Source organism: Hyposmocoma kahamanoa, unplaced genomic scaffold, assembly GCF_003589595.1.
Source record: "Hyposmocoma kahamanoa isolate Upper Pololo Valley unplaced genomic scaffold, ASM358959v1 202, whole genome shotgun sequence".
NCBI classification, from domain to species: Eukaryota; Metazoa; Arthropoda; class Insecta; order Lepidoptera; family Cosmopterigidae; genus Hyposmocoma; species Hyposmocoma kahamanoa.
The window spans coordinates 15656727-15679185 of NW_020653726.1; the positions used below are offsets into that span (position 1 = coordinate 15656727).

The 22459-nt window shown below is 35.2% G+C and overlaps 1 protein-coding gene across 1 annotated transcript; it reads right to left on the minus strand.

Moving 5' to 3' along the window:
- Positions 1–3275: 3275 nt before the first annotated feature.
- LOC113226764 (cytochrome P450 4c3-like) lies at positions 3276–19326 on the minus strand. Its single transcript, XM_026459496.1, has 9 exons — positions 19181–19326; positions 16420–16529; positions 13331–13421; positions 12060–12245; positions 10943–11313; positions 10495–10563; positions 8466–8634; positions 6404–6583; positions 3276–3625 (listed from the first exon to the last, which is right to left on the minus strand). The coding sequence occupies exons 1-9, from the start codon at positions 19194–19196 to the stop codon at positions 3453–3455; spliced, it is 1365 nt and encodes a 454-aa protein (XP_026315281.1). The 5' UTR covers positions 19197–19326; the 3' UTR covers positions 3276–3452.
- Positions 19327–22459: the final 3133 nt, after the last annotated feature.

Below are 22459 nucleotides of genomic sequence, written 5' to 3' on the forward strand. Positions count from 1 at the left end.
ATATATATAACAGTATTAACATTATTTGGCAAAGTTAATGATATTTAATTTTTTAAAGAAAGGTAAATAAGCTAAAACAGTAGTTGATTAAACTACATTAATTGAAGTTAAGTTTACTGAATGTCAGGATGTTACACTATCATGATATTCAATTATTTTTTGTGAAGTTATTCCATTAGTTTGTTATAGATATTATCGAACATTTAGAAAAAAATCCTTTGATTCAGCTAAATTCGAACCAACGACGTCTTCTTGCAAACCGTGGCGGACGCTATGCCAACTAAGCCACGGAACGAATGAGCGGACTTTACGATTTTTTTCCATGTGCTTGTTGCAGATCTTTCTTTTGGTTTTTTAATGTCTTTTTTCCGTAGCGCCATCTGTGAGAAATCTATTTCTTAACTCAGCCTAAAGGTACCTAAATAAATTAAATAAGGTCGCAAGTAAATTCATGCATCAAGTGCCATGGACACACACATAGACAACCACAATTTACAACCAAACTCAACGAAAAATAAATACAAATATTTCTCTCGGCCTGGGAATCGAATCCGGGACCTCTGCGTGGCAGACCAGAATGGTAACCAAACGATTATCACTAATTTCACGCTTCTTACCACGGTATGACTTCTTTTTATTTTCACGATATTTCGGAATGGTTACACGCTCCATGGTTACGGGATGACTGGACGGCGGCAGATGACAGCTTTAAGAGCAGACATATCTGTCTACCCCACAGACCACATAACTATCCTCTTGCGCTGACGACTACCTTAATCGCGATTTGTTGTGACGTTACTATTGTCACTCTTTTTTTTTTCACATAAACCACACTCAATGTGTCCACACGCGAAACTGAACTCGAGGTGTTCTTGTTTTTATTACTGCACGCATTGCAAAAAAAATCTATATCGGCCACGGAGGCAATGAATCCATCCGGGACAAAGGATTTTTTTCTAAGTGTTCGATCTTTGTATTAATAAATTATACATTAATTGAATTAAGTGGGTTCAACGTAGCAGTAGAGCTTTACCTATTTCTGCCGCCAAGCAATAATGTGAGCATCACTGCCTTCCGGTTTAGAAGGGTAAGGGTGCTAGTGACATTACAGGCATAAGAGTCTTGTCGACGTATGCCTCAAGGAGACGGGCGCAGGGACAGTGCCCCTCAGATCTTTGCGATTTAAAGCTCTTAATGGCACTGCAACGCTTGTGGATAGGCGTGTCGCTTACCACCAGGCACACGACTTGTACCTTGCGTTGCGTTTAATAAAAAAGCATGAAGCTCGACATTGTGTCGGGTTGGGTTTTTTCGTTGTATCCTGCAATTTAATTGGGGCTCGGGGATCATTTTGGAGTGGACTCAAAACCGCACATTCACGATTTTGGGTACTGTGGTGCTAGTGCTCGAAAAGGCTAAATAAGTATTCCTTTGTACCATCTTGCTGGAATTTGTAAATATCAAACATTTGCAATGATTACGCAACCAAATCAAATAGAATTTTGATAATCTTATCAGGCTTAGACATAATTCTTCGTATTTTGTGTTTTCTTAATCTTAGGCTCATTATCTGCTAAAACGGAGAAAATATTGTTTCATTTTTAACCCGCGACCCAAAAACGGGGAGTTCTCCACTATGTTTAGAACTTGTGTCAAAAATGTTTAAATTGTTCCATTGGATACAGATAAAATATAACCCACATTCTCTCTAATTCTTGTAACTCTATCGACATTTTTCTGTGAACAATGGAGCAATTAATATTTTTGACATAATTTCACTTATGCCATTCTTCCACGAGAGGTGCGAGTTTGATGAACGTCTGTTTAGCGGTTTAAAAATCATCATCCCTTTTCTCAGTTAGTATAAGGTCACGAAAAAAAAATTAAAATTTGAACTGTTTATTTAAAAAATTAACTTATCTACATAATTACAAGATCTTACAGTTAAAAATCTTACTTAGATTATGGTACTTTAGTGAGTTACCTATCTCCAGCGACATAATGAACAATTTAGTGAACTTATCATACTTTTTTATAATAATAATTAAGTGACGGGACGAACAAGTTGTGCGCCTGATGGTAAGCGACGCCCCTGTCCTAACAGTTACAGTACCACTCAGAGCTTTAATTTACAAAGATCTGGCACAAAAACACAGTAGGTATAAATGTAACAATATTTCATTTATGATCTGTAACAAACACGTCCAGGAAGTACTACCACCTATTTCTAGCGCCAAGCAGTAATGTAAGTATTACTGCGTTCCGGTTTTGAAAAGTGGTGGTGAAATTACAGGTACATGGGACTTGTCAACTTATGTCTCAGGGTGACGGGCGTGATGGTAGTGCCACTCAAATCTGTAGGATTTAAAGCATGACTTGCTCGTCCTGTCGCTTAGTGTCATAATAGTAGTTTATGTGACTGTTACATACACTGCTTTAGCTACACATATTTTATTGTAAGTTCTCTGTGATGTGTTCAGGAACCGCATGTTACGACTGGCGAAATGGCGGCAAATAAAAACGTTTCTCACACAACCGTAGTTTTCATTTTTAATTCATAGACAAACTACAATCGGCCCCAAGTATTATATCGTTCGATATCAAGTAACGTGTGAAATTGTCAAAATTGTTTGCTATTGACATTTCATTTCGAATAAAACTTCATCTCGACTGATATTAGAATTGAGGTCAAATCAAATTGTTTGTTTTTCAGAGATGTTCGAAATTTGAATGTAATAATAAATAAACATTTTCACAGATAAGAAATTTGTTCTAACAAAACTGTTTGCCTTTATGCTTGTCGTAATTTGCGGTTTTTTATAACATTATAGACAGTTTATGATATGTGTATAGACAAAAAAAATGTATTATAAAGTTTTTATATAATAAAAATCGAATGAAAGGTTTTTTATAACCTGTCTGTCTTCTTTGAAGACGGAGTAAAATGACAGTTTATTATTTTTATTACTAGTGATTACAGTCGACAAATGTTCTATCGATCGGCTATCGACTACGAATATTGGTCACGTTTGTGGTATAACTTGTTTCATTTGAATTGTCAATTTTTGTAAGTTCATACATACTTACACTGTATTCAGAACTATGTTATGAAAAATATAAAAAGGAGACATATTTTAAAGTTATTTAATTTTAATTCAATATCGATAATCAAATCTGGCTATTTTTATTAAAATGTATATGAATGAAAATTGATCTCGATACTTGTAGGCCAACTGTCAAAATAAGAACAAAAAAGATAAAAACGCTATTAATAATCATTAGAACGTCGTAACATTCACAATTCAGTCATTTTTGGCAAAATTTTATCTTATATATACATATATAAGATAAAATCATACTTTAAAATTAAAACTATAAGACATATCCGTCTATCGAAAGTTTATTCCCCTCAGTGGCTTTATCACTACGGATACAGTTTCCAATAAATTGTGTTAGTGCTCGGTCATCTCTTTCGGTCGAAACTTGACATACAAGGGATCCTTCGACCTCAACACCATATCGGCCATTAGGACCACGTCTTGCGTCTTCGTGACTGGATCCAGGTGGAATTTTCGCAACAATCCTGACATTATTGTCTTCATTTGTAGCATGGCGAATTTTTGACCTATAGGATAATTTTGTAAGGTTATTTGCGTATTTTTTTTACATAGTATGCCAACAAAAAAGGTAATTGATATGTACAAAGAAGTATAGTTTCATTATGTCCAGCCAAACATTATAAAGGCGTGTTTATTCGATACGAATTTTACCGCGCTCACGCCGCGCGGAGGCGCGTGGTCGCCTAGCAGCGACCTCGTGCATCTAACTGTCATGGAAAAATACTCTCTATTTGTTTAGCTTTTACGTTTTGACTTAAATGAGAGTCCCGGGCGCGCGAGTGAGTCTAGTCTACGCGGCGAGGAATTCAAATGTTGTTGCCTAGTAAATAGAATTCAGATTCGCCATTAAGGTACGTGAAAACGCGGTAACTGGGCGGTCGCCGCGCAGCGGCCGCGCGGTAACTTTCGCATTGTGTAATTGGGCGCTAAGGCATACGACTTAACAAAGGTATAAATAAATATTAAATGACTTCACATACGTTGCTCTGTTCCAAAGTAAGAACTAAACCACGTGTATCATTGTGTGCGTTATTATTATCATTGAAATCGAAAACAACGACAATTACACAAACACCCAGACACCAGGCAATATGGAAAAGTTAGTCTTCTACACTGACCCGGCCGGGGATCGACCCGGGACCCTAAAGATGACACCGTGAAAACAAAGCCAGACAAGCCATTCGACCATGGAGGTCGTCTTAAAGTCTAAGTGTAGGTATTACTACGTTTACTCAACGATATCTATGTAACTGAAGTAACACATTCCAATTTGAGACTAAACCAGGCGTAACATGTTTTTTTATATAATTATCGCCATGAGCGTGTATGGATTTAATAAGACTGTCAGTAATTTAAATATTTGTCAAAATACTATTATTTTGTGATTATTACTATTATATATCTCTTATATATCTTTTATAAGCAAAAAAATCATTGGTCATAATAATTTGAATAACGTCAAAACAAATAAACAAATTGCAAAAATTTGATATTGAAGTTAGGGATTTGTCATTTATAAGTTCTTTATATATTAATACACACATTCTACTCTATTCCTTATAGTGTGTAAATTAAAACGTGTATTTCGCTAAAAACAGTTTGTGATATCTACGTCCTTTATACAGAATGTCATCGTTAAGTGTATCCTGGCGAATATTTCGTAAATAGAAGAGATATCAAAAAACATTTCACTGATATCGAAAGCACGTTACTTAATGAGTAAAACGACATAACAACTTTTTAAAAATTAAACTAATAAAATCCAAATTTTAACGTTATACGCTCCCATACATTTAACAATTCGTAGTGAGGCTTTAGTTGACTTACTGTCAGAGGTAACAATAAGTTTACGTTAACGAAATAATACTTAGTTTACGTTAACAATAAGTTAACGAAACTAATTGAACGTGACTTACAATAAGGAGGTAGAGGACATCAACTTTAGCAATGTATATATTATGCTATTTCAATTTAAATAAAGTATATATTGCAACTCTCTTCGTCTCAGAACATTGAAATAGCCCATTTAAATTGTAATGGTATAATAATAATAATTCAATTATTTATTTAAGCATGAATCCCATTACATTACACATTTCATAAACTTTGGAAAACAATAAATAGAATTAAAAATTAAATTAAAGTTACTAATAAAAAAAATATCAATATGTTATAAAATTAAAATACAATTATTAAAATATTAAAATATGAAACATATTGTAAATTTTTATTGAATTAATATTCAATTCTTTTTTTGTGAAATTACTGCACTAGTTTGTTATGATTATTTATTAATACAAAATAATAGACAAAACTTTTATGGATTTGTCATAGATGGCGCTACGACTAAAAAGTCATTAAAAAACCAAATACAAAGACGCGACAACAACCTCATAGAAAAATTCGTGTGGTCCGCTGGTTCGTTCCGTGGCTTAGTTGGTATAGCGTCTGGCACGGTATGTATGGAATTTCTTTCTGCGTGTTCGATCTCTGTATTAATAATTATATAAGAATAGAATAGAATAGAATAGAATCCATTTATTACATAACGTCACAACACAATAATACACATTAAAAAATAAAAAGTAAAAAAAAATAAAAAATAAAACAGAACTAAATTAATAGAAACAGAAAATAGAATAACAAAACAAAACTAAATAAAATTAATTAAAATTAAATCTTAGTAATAAATAATTAAGCGACCACAAAGCTAGTCAACACTATTGTTGTACTAAGTACATGTCATGTGTGCGGCTGTGGCGTATGTAATAGGATCCACTCAGCTAATATCACCGCCGGGAAAAGGCTGTGTTTTCAGTGGACCTTAAAACCGAGTGAGTACCGGACGTGTGTGTCGCGTTTAAACTAAAATAAATTACGTATATATTTCTGTAATGTAGTATGGTGTGTTCTCTTATATTTATAAAATACTTAAATAATTCATTTGATACATACATGCAGTGATAAGCGTATGCAATGTAGTGTCTTTTATTTACAACAAACAAAAATGGGACTTATGTAGTTTAAAAAGATATCGATTGCGAGATTTGTGTCACATACATATAAAACATACTTTGGAAAATTTAATGTCCTCTGCCTTGCCTTCTATCAGTTGCGCTGGCCATGAGATTGTAAAGGCGTGTTTACACAGTCGACCGCGCGCCGCCCGCATCCCTTTTGCCACCACGTCCCTGGCGTCTCTCACTGTCGTCCAGTTTGTGGCCTTAACGTTAAAGAGTTCCATATCTACTCTTTAAAGATTCTAATAATAATGTACGACTTACCAATGCAGTTTCTTGGACCAGCACTGAATGGTATATAAGAATATGGATGACGTTTCACAGAATTCTCTGGTAGAAATCTTTCAGGGATAAATTCTTCGGGATTCGGAAAAATTTCGGGATCATGATGTATATCGTAAATCGCAATGTGCAAGACTACGCCCGGGGGTATCGTAAAGCCACCTGTAAAAGAGAACCACAGTTTAACGTTACATTCATTTAGAATGGGTTACATGCTAATCGATATTAAATTAGTTTGAGCCGGACAGAGTAAGCCTCATGTCTATGCAACAAGTACGATAAGGACGATGTGCACTAAGTACGTCTCATAACACAAAACTCATAACTCGTAGGCCACAGCTCACAGCTCATAGCTCGTAACCAATGGTCGGAAAAAGGTGTTCCACAGTATATAGATAGGAGCAACATAGAGTTGTTAAAACCACTATATGTTAATTAATTACCTTTTCTAATTCCGGATTTCCGGAAATGGTTTTACTGAATTGTAAGACAAATAACTATTGACCTAGGAAGTCGAAGTTAGATTTTAAAGTAATTCTAATGGTGCCATATAAAGAATAAAAAAGTAACGAGAATAACGCTCTCCGCCCCTTCCTAGCTTTAAATACCACACCGAACCTCGCAGATTGACGGTCACATTGCCGGATCGGCAACAAGGCTGTCTGTTATATACTGCACTTTTTAACAAGGCACTATTAGAATTACATTCAAATTCAACTTCGACTTCCTGGGTTAGTAGTTTGTCTTACGATACAGTAAAACGGATTTTTTTTTTTTTTTTTTTTTATACATGACAGGCAAATGACTCCACTCCACCTGATGTTAAGTGGAAAGTGGTATCCAAACAAATCCGGAATTCGAAAATGTAATTAATATATGGTGGTTTTAACAACGCTATGTCGCTCCTTGTAGCTATGTCTATACATGTATCTATATATGTGGAAGACCTTTTTCCGACCATTGTTCATAATTCATAACAAATAACCATTGACTTACAATTATATGGACGTCGGGTCCGCGCTAAAAAGTGTCCGCACTTTTAAGGCGCTAAAATCGTATACAGAGCGCGACACTCCGCTTTAGTCTTCATTTGTTCTACTGACAGCGCGATACTTACAATTTAAATTTCGAATAGGTTGACTTGGGACATTTTTTTCGTGGTTTTTGTATTAGACCCGTCGTCCATTTATTTGTAAGTCAATGCAAATAACACATACCTAGTACTCAAAACACAGGTTGTATAGAAAGTTGACATGTAATAAAATAAGTATAGTTTCACTGTGTCGGGCCAAACATATTGAAGGTATCAATCATATACATTATTCACATGCACTTGAGTGTGCACACATGGATAATAAGACTCAATTTTAGTGATAACAATATCAAAAACAGTAGAGTTAAAAAACCGACTTCAAAAGTCATTCATCCCCAGTTTAGCCACTCTTAGAGGTGGAATATTTTCTTCAAATTTAAATGAGACCACATCTGACGTACCCTCTGTCCAACAAAAAAAGAATCGAGTTCTTAGGGTTTCGCGATTGTTATACATAGGAAATGAAACTATTACCCTTTACAGGTGACCATGGGACCTGTAAAGGGCCCGAAACGTCGGTTTGTTAAATAAATATACGCGATTTAAATCCGGAAAAATAGTTTCATTTCCTAAAAAAAGAATCATCAAAATCAGCTCACAAATCACAATTACAGAAAAAAAGCCGGAGTTATCGCGTAACATGCATACAAAAAAAAAGAAAAAAACATGCAGTCGAATTGAGAACCTCCTTTCCTTTCCTTTTTTTGAAGTCGGTTACAGATAAACGTAACTTAAATGTAAAAACCAACGGCTCACCGCGTAATCGTATAAAGAACGGTCTACATAATATGACCAAAAGGCAATTTGAACACAAAACTCATTCGAAAGGTTAATTTGTTACGACGGGAATTTTAACGAAGTGGCAAAACTGGAAGTAGAAACCTGGAAACACGAATTAGTAATCACAGCCTGGAGTTTAGGCTATTTAAATATAAAGAAATGAATACATACTCAGCACAATATCCTCAGTCGAGTATCTCGCCATGTAGTGAACGCTGGGGTACAACCGAAGGGACTCCTTGATGCAACATTCTAGATACTTCATAGCATTTAGGTCTTCCAATGTCGGCGAACGAGAAGAGCATCCGAAAATTTGTGATAATTCGTCGTTTAAGTTCCTCTGAAATGTTTATCTCCTTTAGTTTATGTAATATACTACGAATCAGTAGATCTCCTTATTAAGGAGTTCGTCCAGGGAAGTACTGCCACCTTTCCGCCTCTCTACTTCTGCCACCAAACAGTAAATGCGAGCATTACTGCGTTCCACTTTTAAAGGGTCAAATGAGTGCAGATGTTCTGTACCATTACAGTTGTGGATAAGTAGATTGATATTCTTTTTACTTACATTGTTGATTACTATAGCCAGAATTGATAAGATATATGTAAAGTACACTTAAAATACATACACGTGGAGGGTACGTATTTTAGGTGACCGATCAGTAGACTTGAGGGAATTATGTTTTGTAACGGAATTAGCTTCCTTCTGAATGCACTTTTGAGTCTTGTTGGATTGTGTTGTTGGTCACTTTTGAACTTCTGGAGTTGTCACTGTCGATGACAAAGAAGAGCATCGGAAAATTTGTAACAATTCGTCATTTATTATACTCTGACTTTTTTTATTTTCTTTCTATAATTGCATAGGAGATATTTACGGAATAAGAAACGAAAACTTGAGGTCGTGCACAATTACGTCTACCTTGGCCAAAATATCCAGCTTGGCAAGCACAACCTCGAAAAGGAAGCCGACAGGAGAATTCGTTTAGGTTGAGCGGCATTTGGGAAGCTTGCCACATCTTCAGGTCGTCAATCCCGCAAAGCCAAAAACTAAGGCATTTAACCAGTGCTTTCTACCAGTTATGTGCTACGCAGCCGAGACGTGGACGTTAACAACAGGCCTCATCCACTATTTCAAGGTCGCTCAGCGTGCGATGGTGCGAGCTATGCTTGGGGTTTCTCTAATGGACCGAATCCCTAACGATGTCATATGTCAGAGAACTAAAGTGACCGACATAGCTCGCAAAATCAGTAAGCTTAAGTGGCAGTGGGCTTGTCTGCAGAAGGGCTGATCGCCGATGGAGCAGACTTGTTCTGGAATGGCGACCACGTCAAGGAAAACGTAGTGTGGGACGACCTGAGCAAGGTGGCCCAAGGCGGCACAAGACCGGAAGAGTTAGCGTGTTCAAGGGGAGGCTTATGTCCAGCAGTGGATGCGTGTAAGCTGATGATTTGATTTACGGAATGATTTGTATAAATGTGAAAGTAAGCGTGGATGACAAAGACGGTAAGGGGTAGAGACTAGCCAATAAAACTATGTTGTTTTCTCCACTATTCATTAGTGTTGATGACCTCGAAAGTCCAGTGTCTAGCACTGTGTGCGCTAAATGAGAAGGTTCCGGGTGAGATTTTTGGTAGGATCAATTTGGGAAATAAGCTTTTCTAAATAGGTTCCCTAGGTAATAGCAACGCCTTGGAATGGATTTGTTGTTGATCATAGTGTAGGGAATTCCCTACACCACATCCACTAGATTTCATAATAATACGAAATATGACAGATAATGAAAACATTAAGTTTAAATTTCAGTTGTTCAATCTACGCAGTTACAGAATAACAACTTGCTGGAGGACAAGATTTAGCTTTAAAGCATTTATTTATACATATCCATAGTGTAGTAGTAGAGCTCCTTGTGAAAGAGTTCGTCCAGAGAACTACTGCCACCTTACCTATCTCTGCCGCCACTGTGTTCCGGTTTTGAAGTGTAAGAGTGCTAGTGAAATTACAGGCATGGGACTTGTCAATTTATGTCTCAGGGTGACGGGCGCAGTGGCTGTGCCCCTCAGATCTTTGCGATTTAAAGCTCTGAGTGGCACTGCAACTGTTATGGACATTCGTGTAGCTTATTTACAGATGCACCACTTATTCGTTCCGTCACTTGATATTATATAAAAAAATCCACTTAAGTTTTTGGGAACATAGACTTACCTGCACATCAGGTTCATTCGCCACTCGCATTATCATAAAGCTTAATGCCATTGCTGTCGTGTCGTGACCCTGTCGACATTAGGCAGTAAGTTAATTGAGATTTAAGTATGAAATTTCCATTCTATATAAGAGAATTTAAAGTTAAAAAAATGTTTACTCAAAATATATAGCACGCCATCAACACAACTATGCCACTTCGAGACTTGAGACACTTGAGACGGCAAAATTAACCTTAACGAAAACAAATGAAGAACGTTAAAATTTTAAATTATGATTAATTTAAAATTTATCTAAAAGCCTTGCTTTTTATCTAAAGATTGCATTTGAAAAAAAGTGAAAAAAAAAGGAGAGTGAAAAAAGTCCAAATTTTGAAATATCATAAAATCGAAAAGACGCAATGATAACGCAAATGTTTTTAAATAAAATGATGTGATGTAAAATTATTTACCTCAAACATAAAGGTGTCAACTTCTTCTCTAATACCATTCATGTCTATTTTACCAACTTTTTCATTCTCAAGTAAGAGATCCAACATAGCTAAACGATGTTTATCATAGACCATACAATCTGCTGTTACAACAACATTGCTATGTCTATAATCTTTTCTTTCTTGTATGATTTTCTTAGTAAATGCGTGGAGATATTGGACCAATTTCTTTTCAGTTCTTGCAAACGAACTAAGTCTATATAACCAATCGAAGTGGTACCAAACTTTAATGTATCGCATTTCTAAGACCTGCCCTAATTGGTGTAGGGCTTTTACGTATTTGTTTGCTACTGCTTCGGTGTATTCATGAAGTGTGGTACCCATTGAAGTTTCTGCAAAGGTATTAACCAAATTACTATATGAAGCGGTAAGCTCCAATAACTTATTACAGTGGTTCCCAGACTTAAAGTGTTTTTCCACTGGTGGGTTACGTATGATTTGAGATTTAAAAAATATGGTTTCATCTCATTCTTCTTTCATTGACATGTACGTATATAATAATGATTTACGGGACATGATACTTTTCGATTTTATAGCTAGACGAACTAAAAAGCACTAATCTTCACATTCATTCACAACCACAGCGCGATCTCGCACGAGCTCGCGAGGGTCGCGATTAATTATTGTTATTAATTGCGAGCTTGTGACAGCTATTAATGGCAATTTTTGGTGAAAATAGGCTGGTAAGATTTCAATTCTCGTCTCGTACGCCTTGCCAGTGGAAAACATCCATATTTCAGTCAGAGACCTTTTACCATAAAATGAAGTTAGTCATGAGTTAGTAAATTGACTTCTACGGTATAATAAAATCTACTAAAATACTGAACGTGGTCATGCGGGAAATATTGCTTTTAATTTTTTTTTTTAAATGATGGATTTTTCGCGGAGCCCCGTCAACTTTTCACACACCCTTAAAATATTTTTTACTTACCACAGATTCCTTGGATCGTCCCATAGGTTTCCAGGTGATCGGGTGAACCACTTTGGGAAACTTGGATCTATTTTATCAAGTGCCAACCCAAGCACGCAAACTTGCTGCATAGGTTCTCGCTTCGCAAATGGTTTATGAGCTACTTACCACACATTATATTCAGTGTAGCTTTGGATATGTGAGACAATACATCGACCTGCTCCTCTTGGATTAGCTTTTCGATTTTGGTAAGGAGCTTTTCCGTCTGTTCGTTGAACGTGGAGGCGAAGCCCTTTAGGATATTGAAATGGAAGGCTGGTGTTAAAAGTTTGCGACGTTGCTTCCATTTGTCACCTACAAAGTTTTCGTTTGAATGTTGAAGTAAGTATATAAACAACAGCTGCACAGCAGCGTACCTATATAGTGAAGGAAATACGTCGTATTTAAAATAGTACACAGGTTATCTGTAAAATAACAACAAATCTAAAAGCGTCAGATGGTACAACTAAGAGCGGTTACACACGGCCACTTTATGCAGCGATGCAGTCACTAGTCTACCTTTACACACGCGCGCGAGTTTAAGCAGTGATGCAATGCAAACGCGATGCAAGCGCGCGACTGTATCGATATAAACGCGCGGTTGCATCGCTACATTTGGGATTTATAGGCGATTGCATCGATGCAATCGCGCGTTTGTATCGATGCAGTCGCGCGTTTACATCGATGCAATTGCCTATAAATCGCAAGTGTAGCGATGCAATCGCGTGTTTCACGAATGTGTGTAACCACTCTTAATCGTGTATATTTGTTTTTTCAGACTAACATTTCGGGCCCTTTACAGGTCCCATAGTCACGGTTAACTTCTTATGTTTTGTAAAAACTTAGCATTTAAGAGTCAATATTACCTCATATCGAATTAAAAATTTTTCCGTACTAATACGGTTTATTTGGCTCGGGTCGAGTGGCAGGGACCCTGGTTTTATTTCCGGATTAATCTTTTTACAAACGCAATTAATGCTATTTGAAAAATGTACATCGCATAGTCTACGTGTTCTGTTTAGTTCAGTTGATATAAAATATGTGAAATACCCATTGAATACAGCGGTACAGCATATATATATATATATATATACATATATATATTTTACTAACTATACATATACATATATATATATATATATATATATATATAGTTAGTAACACAGTCCTGAGAGGTTGTTTGTATGTTACTAATAACTCTGTATGAATCAAGGCTGCATATATCTGGGTACAATAATGTATTAAGCATCGTGATTTATTATCCATGGATCAGTTGAATGACAATAGGTTAGGAAAAATATAAATATAAGAAAAATCAACAAAATGTCAATTATGGCTACAAAATATGCGAATACGGATTGTATAGTACTTAAAAAAAATTAAAAGCAAACATCAGTTACCATTGCTAATGAGCAGTCCATCACCAAGCCAAGAATTTAAGAAATTGTATGGAGTCTGTTTCTCGTTGTAGCGTGTTGTGGATAACACTGTCTGATTTGAAAAAAAAAACAAATACAGTGTTACAATTATAAATACAAATATCGATTACAAAGAAACATTCTTTCGAACCGTCAGGACCTGCGACCACGCTGTAACGTAGCGTGGCTTTGCCAACTGAGCTACAGGTTCAATCAGCAGGTCGATGAAATTCTTCTATGTGTCAATTATAAATCTTTGTATTTTTAGGTTTTTTCGACTTTGAACGCTTTCAATGTCCTGTTGGGTCTTTAGAACTTTTCTTTCTATTAATAATTATAAAAAAAAACTAGTGGAGTTATTTCAATAAAAAATATATAATATCACGGTGGTAAATAAAACGTGATGAAATTCAATAAAAATCTGATATAACATACTGAGTTAACAATTTAATACAAAGATCGAACATTCAGAAAACATTCCTTCAATCCGGCTGGATTCGAACCAACGTCTTCCATGCCATATTTGTCTGGCACGGTTTTTATATTACAAACTAGTGGAGTAATTTCACAAAAATAATTAAATATCATGGTGGTCAAACATGGTGATATTCAACAAATTTAAAAAGTAAGTAAAACATACAGAGTTATTTGTTAAACATTAACTGCCTCTCAAGACTATATATATTTTAAATTTTTATTGAATTGATATTCAATTATTTTTTGTGAAATTACTCCACTAGTTTGTTATAATCATTAATAGCTATATAAATTACTAACATCATAAACAACAACTTTTGTTACATGTTTTTCAATAATTTTCTGATTTTACTTTCATATAAAAATATATATTTTTAAATGGATCGATCTAACTAAATAGTGATAACTTTTTTCGGTAACAAGAGAAAGTGGGAGTCATCGGAGAGGACACTTGCACGTTTGAAGTTAATGTAAAATTCCGATGTTGCCGACCGCGCTACCGGCGACCGCGCGACCGGCGACAGCGACACACGGTGCTCCAGTAGCAGTGCCACCGCTCGTCCCGTTTGTTGACGACGAACTCTTAGTAGATTCAGTATCTAAAAACCCAGCGTATATGATTCGTGAGATATAGAGATAACATAATAATAGAAAATATGTATATGGGAAGAAATTGGCAAAATGAGTCCATCGTCGTTTTCGTTTTCCTTCAATAACTGCTGTGTAACTCTTTTTCTGGTTGAGGATGAATAGTTCGACATAATTGTATTAAGCACCAGAATGCAACCGAATCGTATGAAAACTACGGGAAGATTGGCGGACGGTCGCGGTCGCTTGGATCCGTAAGATATTGTTCGTCAGGCGACAGGCGATCAGGTATGCGACCGCCTTGCCATCACCAGTCGCTGTCGCCAGTCACAGTGGTCGCCGACATCGGAATTCTACCTTTACTACCAAATACAGAGCTAAAAATTGTCAGTTAGTACAACAAAAACTTAAAAGTATCTTTTTTGATAAATTTATTATGTTTTTTGGAAAGTCATGTAACAAAAGTAGTTCTTTATTATGTTTGTTATATAGTCCTGCAAGGTTGTTTGTATTTTATAAATAACGGTGTATATTTTTTGCCTTGCATACTTCGATTCTTCTGCTGCGAGTAGACTGCTTCCTTGGAACCTATTATTTAATCTAAATAATGTTTCATCTATACTTTTTTATCGCACCAAGTTACGGGGCGAACTAGTCGTGGGCCAGGTGGTAAGCAACACGCCTGTCCATAACAGTTGCAGTGCCATTCAGAGCTTTAAAACGCAAAGATCTGAGGGGCACTGTCACTGCGCCCGTCACTCTGAGACATATGTTGACAAGTTCCATGCGTCTGTAATTTTATCAGCACCCTTACCTTTCAAAACCGGAACGCAGTAATGCTTACATTACTGCTTAGGGGCAAAAAAAAGGTAAGGTAGCAAACAGTACTTCCTTGGAACGAACTCTTTCAGAAGGAGTTCTACTGCTACTAATAACTTAATAAATTAAATACATTTTATTAATTTATACATTATATTTATTAAATTTGAACACTATGTAAATGTCGTAAGGTACAATATTTCTTTTTTTCTACTTTAACGTACCTTAGGTTTTGATTAGCCATAGCCAGAAGCACTGAACAATAAATACTGTAGAAGTGGTTAGTTAGCGTCTGACGCGTGCCCACAGTAGGTCTCGTTGACCAACTTGAGCGCAATCCGCCATTTTCGCTTTGTATGGTATGGATGTGTCATTCTTTCGACCAAGTTCTCTAACATCGCAGAAAAATGACTTATTGTGCAGTTTTGGATTGCAAAAATGATAACCGCAGCAAAAATATTACCCTCAGCAGTATTTCATATCATCGGTAAGTCTTATTTTAATAAATTTTCTATTTATCGAATTGATTTTTTGTACTCTAACAAACGAAAGTAAAAAAATATCCCAATGCAATATGGTCGAGTTTTATCTTTGGAGAACTAAGTAAACACCTCAAATTTTCGACGATAGTAGAGAACAAAAGTTTAACGAAAAAATGCTTCATGAGTGTTTTGTTAATTTTACACTGAATTGATCGAAATAAGATTAATTATGTAATGTGTGCGCTAAAGAAGACATCTGCTGTCGAGATGATATTACTTTCAATTCGTTCAGATGTTAATCGTTTGTCGTAGTCGAGCTTCTGGCCGCTAGATGGCAGCATGTTGAATAAAATTTCAAATTATAATCAAAAAGTTATAATACAGCTTGCAGTACAGTTATTGAACTTTCAACGATATAGCGACCGGGTAAAGTTTAAATTATATTAACAATCCAGAATTTGTTACATCTTTTTAAATTAGAAACTATGACCAATCATTATCAAGATTTCGTAGTGTTTATCATTTGTTTGTGTGCGTTTTCTTCCGTGGCTAGAAGTGATGAAAATATCATTGCCCACCGTAGTGCGACATACTCTAAACGATACGTTACGGCGTTTGCATAGAGTTCAAGGTGACTATAGCGTTATGACGTATTTATTAAATATATGTAGAATCAATAAATTTTTATATATAATTTAAACTTACCTCTACATCTTTTGGTTCACAAATAGTAATAATTGTTATATTAATTGCACCCAATTGATGAATTCGTCCGTATTTACGACGCGAGTGTCTTAAAAATTGGAAAGCTTTCTCTGAAAGGTTAAAAGCAGATATTCCGATGATTTTTCATTATCTTCAATGGTAGCGCCTAGCCATACGCATTTAGACACTTCTTTTTTGCTTTTATTCAAATACACAATATGTTTAGATATTTCGGATTTATTTATTACATTTTTTTTTGTTCATTTGTACTTATTTTAGATGATGTCATTTAAGGTATTATGTTACAAAACTTTATAATAAGACGACATGCTTAATGGAATTATTTTAGACGACTGTATAAATAAGACGGCATACCTAAATTATTGTCAACTAAATAAAGGTCGGGGATACCTAAAAGAATTATATAAAAACGGGGATTATTTTAAAAATCAGTACAGTTTTCTAAAATAAATCCAGACCTTTATTTAATTGAAATTAAAATAAAATAAAAAAATAATTAAATAGTTATTTCAGGTACCCCGTCGTTTTATACAAAGGAGTACCTCAAGGATTTATTTTAGAAGATTTAATATGGAAACGTGAGAAACAGAAACTAATTATTTCAGAAAACTGTATAAATAGACGGGTTACCCCGAGGAATTATTTAAAAAATTAACTAACGAGAAGAGAAGACTTAAAAACAAATTAACTGATGTAAGCTAGGGTATTAAGTGATGTGTTTGTAATTGCATCTAAACAATAATAGTATCTATGCCATAGAAACAAAAAGAAGAAACTGCACTTGTGTTGAATATTTTTTCATGCTTTTACGTATTCTCAAATCTCTCAAACACACAACTACAATCAATACCCCTGAGCAGGTGAAATACGCGTGGGGTATAATTTTGGTGGTGGTATTTGTGACTGTAGTTCCGGCTATGTTGTTTATTTTATTAATTTTATGCGGAGAGAAGGTGTGGTCATGCAGCTAACGCAAATGAAGTTCATGAAAAAAACATTCAACATTAGCGCACCTATTTTATACGATTTAACCTTTTTTTTTTGACGGGGGGGAAATCTTTATGGATACCCCTGAGCCCAGGGAGACTGAGGGGTTATGTGGGGACTCTCCCTCCAGACTGGAGGACCTACCCCACTAAAACCCCCCCGGGTTTCCCTCTCGCCGGTTGAGTCGGCGCCGTGGGATCGGTGAACATTCACCACGACGCCGCCCGGGATTATACGATTTAACCTAACCCTCATTGGATTCGCGAAATAGCAAATTAATTTACTTCCATTTTTATTAATTAGGATTTTTGCCAAGTAACCACTGAATCTATTATTATTTATCACATGAAAGTCATAAAAAGGGATCGGAATTGAGGGAGTTAATCTACCGAATTTATGCACGTTTTCTTGTCATGGATATACCCATTTCGTTATCAATGCGTATAAAATTTCTGTTTTTTACTGTTTATTTTCTAAACATTCCAAAATATAGGTCGTGTCATGTTTATTTTTTTAACCGACTTCAAAAAAGGAGGAGGTTCTCAATTCGACTATGTTTTTTTGTACATATGTTACGCGATAACTTGCGAATATAATTATAATTTGCGGACCGATTTCGATGATTTTTTTTTTTGTTGGATAAGGCTACATTTTCATTGATTGCATAAAAGTCAAATTTGGCACTACTTTAAAGTTATTTTACGATTTTCGGTCAATAAAATTATTAAAATGATTAAAATTCCATTTAAAAATTGCAATAACATTCATGCCAATAATTTGTCAACAATACTGTAAGGATTGGGAACTTGTATTAAAATTTCCAAAAAACGTTCATTAGTTAATAGTATTTATTTATTGACAATTGGCTATATATAGCCTATAAAGATAACAAATAATTATGAAACTGACAATATAATTGACTGACACTTAAAAGATATTTTAAATTTTTATTGAATTGACATTCAATTATTTTTGTGAAATTACTCCACTAGTTTGTTATAATTATTAATACAAAGATCGAACACTCAGAAAAAATTCATTCGAACCGACGTCTTCTAGCATACCGTGTCAGACGCTATACCAACTAAGCCACGGAACGAATCAGTGGACCTCACGAATTTTTTCACGAAAAAGTTAGGCACGGAGTAACTTTTTTAATTGCTTATTTTACAGATGAGACCGCCATTTTCATGGCAAATGGCACGTCATGATATGAATTTGCTATGAAAGAAAAGGTGAACGAATTTCGAATGGGGAACGTAAACTGCATGGAAAGTGAATTATTTTTGTGAGGTCATAGTACAAATTTGACAGGCAATCCAACTTACAGGCCTAAATAGGATTGCTCTAAGTGCTCATAGTAGGCCCCCTGTACTGATTTATAATAACTAATAAATACGTAAGCAACTATAGAAACACAACTATAATATTATTTTTTGAGATAATATTTTTTAGTATATACTTAACAGGGAATAATCATTTTGAAATGTCCACGATGTTCTTTAATTTAGCTAAATTAACCCCCTCAATTCCAATAATTAGTCATAAATAATACGAATTATATGAAACAAATTACGTATATGCAAAATTTTATAGCTCTCCTATTCAAGCATAAAATTATCGACTAAATTCGTTCGTAGAACCTTTAAAACTCTACCCTCAAAAGTCGTAATTTTATACATGGGGCCTTATTACACCAAGCAAGGATACGATGTTATGTATTATTATTGTAAGCTTCTATTATAAGTCTTACCCGGATGTAAACCCATAACTTCGAAAGCATTTCCAATAAGCGGCCATTTTCTTGGACCAGGAATTTTTGCCAACTGTCTTCCAAAATAGCCGTACCGATGATACAAACTATAAACAATTAAAATAATAAATATAACACTTATTATTACATAATACATCATTTTTCTGGGTGACAACCACTACTAAAGGCAACAAAGCGTAATATGATTAAAGTCTCATATGCTAAGTATGCATTTATGCGCCGTTGTCCCTTATTACGTTATTGATGTGTATGAAGATACGTTAAGGGTTCGCTCCCACTTATAACGTTGCGGCAGCGTTATGTTAATACTGAACACACATGTGTTTTACTCATCGGGTATATAACCAGAAATAGAGACGAAATAAGGGCCATCCATCCTTGGCAACTCATCAGGCAGGGCCTTATACTACTTTTAAATATCAAGTCTCGTTTGCGCTGAAATCATAAATTAGAAAACTGAAATAGTACAGCGCCAACAACTGACCGGTGTGTACAAATATTAAATATTAAATATGCAATTTTGCAATTTTCGTCCATTATACGAGTAGCAAAGCTCAAGTTATCTGGTCGATTTGAAGTGAAACAGTCGACGACACCCGTCAGTTGTTTCGAACTCGAGCTGGCCAATCGGAGCGCAGTTGTCACAGTAATGATATGGCAGAATAGTTGTAAAATAAATTAAAAAACATTTCGTCTCTATTTCTGGTTATATACTCGATCGTTTTACTAAGTAAACATGTATGTTCAGTATGAACATGATGATCTATGACTAAGGTCAGCCCGCTTCGGCATCGGCGGTGTGCTACTGTCGCTGCAGGGCATAACAACGGCTGATCGAAGATAATCATGCTGTAGCACACGTACTATCATCATATAAGGTATTTTACCACCTTATGAGTTCAGGTAACGGCAGACAATACCGGCCACCCGTAGTATTCGTAGTTTTTGTCAACCAATGACATTTATCGTCAAGTTCATATTTTTATTATTAAGAAAAGGTTTGTACAAAAAAGGGTCAAAAAAACAATTACGGATATTGTATCAAGCCCCGTCGCTTGATACAATATCCGTTTGCAAACTGTTTTCGGGTTGGAGAAGACTTCATCTTTGCTGATAGAACGCACGCGATTGCATTCCGAAGCGTTTAAGCGCAACTAGGACAATAGCCACATATCACAAAATAAGTAATATAGCCGAAATGTGATCACAATTTTAAAACCAATTTATTTCAAAATATCTGTACTGTTCGACGATTTTACACATAGTGTAAAAATACTCGTATATTAATATTTTTCATTATACAAATATTCCGAACTAAATCAGTTATAAAATTATGATCGTATTTTGGCTATGTTATTTCTTTTATGACGGGTTTAAAAAAGAATTGTGTTATGTTAAGCAGCTTTTGTATTTTTTTTTCTCATAACGGTTTTTTCGACTAATTAGTTAGTGAAGTATCTATCTATATAAATAGAAGTGAATGACATTCTGCCGGTTTCTCTTAGTCCCACTAGTGGGACCAGGAGGGACTTGTTTCTCGTGGTCTCACTTCTGTTTATTTTATGGCTACGTAATTCTAAAAACGTAAATCAGATTTTTTTTTAAGAGCGTTGCTGTGTGTAACAATAAATATGGTACGTACAAGTGTTGGTAATATCTCTGACCAGTGGACATCAACCCTTAAGTGCAGTCACCTTATAATAAGAATTAATTATGTCTAAATGTAATAACATCACCACCATTTACTTGTTATCTCTCATTTGTGAGGAGTTTTGTTTACAAAAGTTGATACAGTAAAATTCTTTTTTTTATAATATCAAGTGACGGGACGAACAAGTCGTGCGCCTGATGGTGAGTTACACGCCTGTCCATAACAGTTGCAGTGCCATTCAGAGCTTTAAATCGCAAAGATCTGAGGGGCACAGCAACTGCGCCGTCACCCTGAACGAAGTCTTTCACATACAAGTCGCGCAGCTACGTTTGTATGGAGTTACCCTACGTATCTTATTCAGCTATGGTTTTACTCCACTCTTTTTCCGTTAATCGATTTAAATAAAACTTAGTAAATACACTATATAGCACTATGGGCGTTACATGAGGAGCTCCGGAAAATAAGTAGTAATTATATATTTGATTATATATTTATTACATTTGTGTTACTATTAAATTATTAATTTAATATTTTATTAATTTGCCGCATTCGTGAATTTCAAATTTCCTCAAAGGTTGACTGGTAGTACTTTTAGCATTAAGTCCGCTTTTTGTACCATTCTGTGTTGTGGTCAATAAAGTTTAATAAGTAAGTAAATAAATAAGTTTTCTAATTTGGTTCTGATCTGGGTGTTCTAGATCTGTAACCATAGACATAGTTTAGTGTTTTTAGTTACTATTTATATGTTACATTTTGCATTTGTATGTTTTATGTTTTTTTTTGTGGCAAATAAATGGAATTTGAATTTGGAATGCGAATTTGAATTTGATTTTCTACAAAATATAATAAAATAAATTTATATATAGCTGTAGATTTGCTAACTATGACGGTAAAGGAAACCATCGTGATGAACCTGCAGGTCACAACACATTGAAACGTGTAAAATCTCCGATCCGCATTGTGCCAGCGCCCTGAAATATGGCCTGAATCCCCTCTCCTTGGACGAGACCAAGCCCAGTAGTGGGACTTTAATTGGATGGTGGTGTATAGAAACATCAAACGTATCAGTGAGGGGTTGTCTTCAAAACTTACTTGTAGTACTTTTTCGTAATACTTTACTAAGAATAATAAATGAATATAATGCAATAGAATCATTTATTGCATATTATTAATGTCGTAATATTAACATTTAAATATAATGTAATATGAACAATAATAAATAATATATAAAAAGTAGTATAACTAAAAATTTGGATGCTCTCATTTCCACGAAACTCAAAAAAAAACTAATTTTAGTCGATATACCGATCATAGAATAATAATAATATATTAACGCAACACTCATAGCCCCGCACTAAAGATACCCTGTACGGGTGCCATGGACACACACATAGACAACCACAAATTACACCTAAACCTACGCGAGAAATATGTGGGCCATACAAATATTTCTCCCTGTTTGGGTATCGAACCCAGAACCTCTGCATGGTAATCCAGCACGGTGACCGTTCGGCCACAGAGGCGGTTGTATATCTATAGTACTTGGACTTGGATTCTCGTTTGTTATAGTTATGTTTGCTATATTTGTATAAAGTAGCGAATTTAGT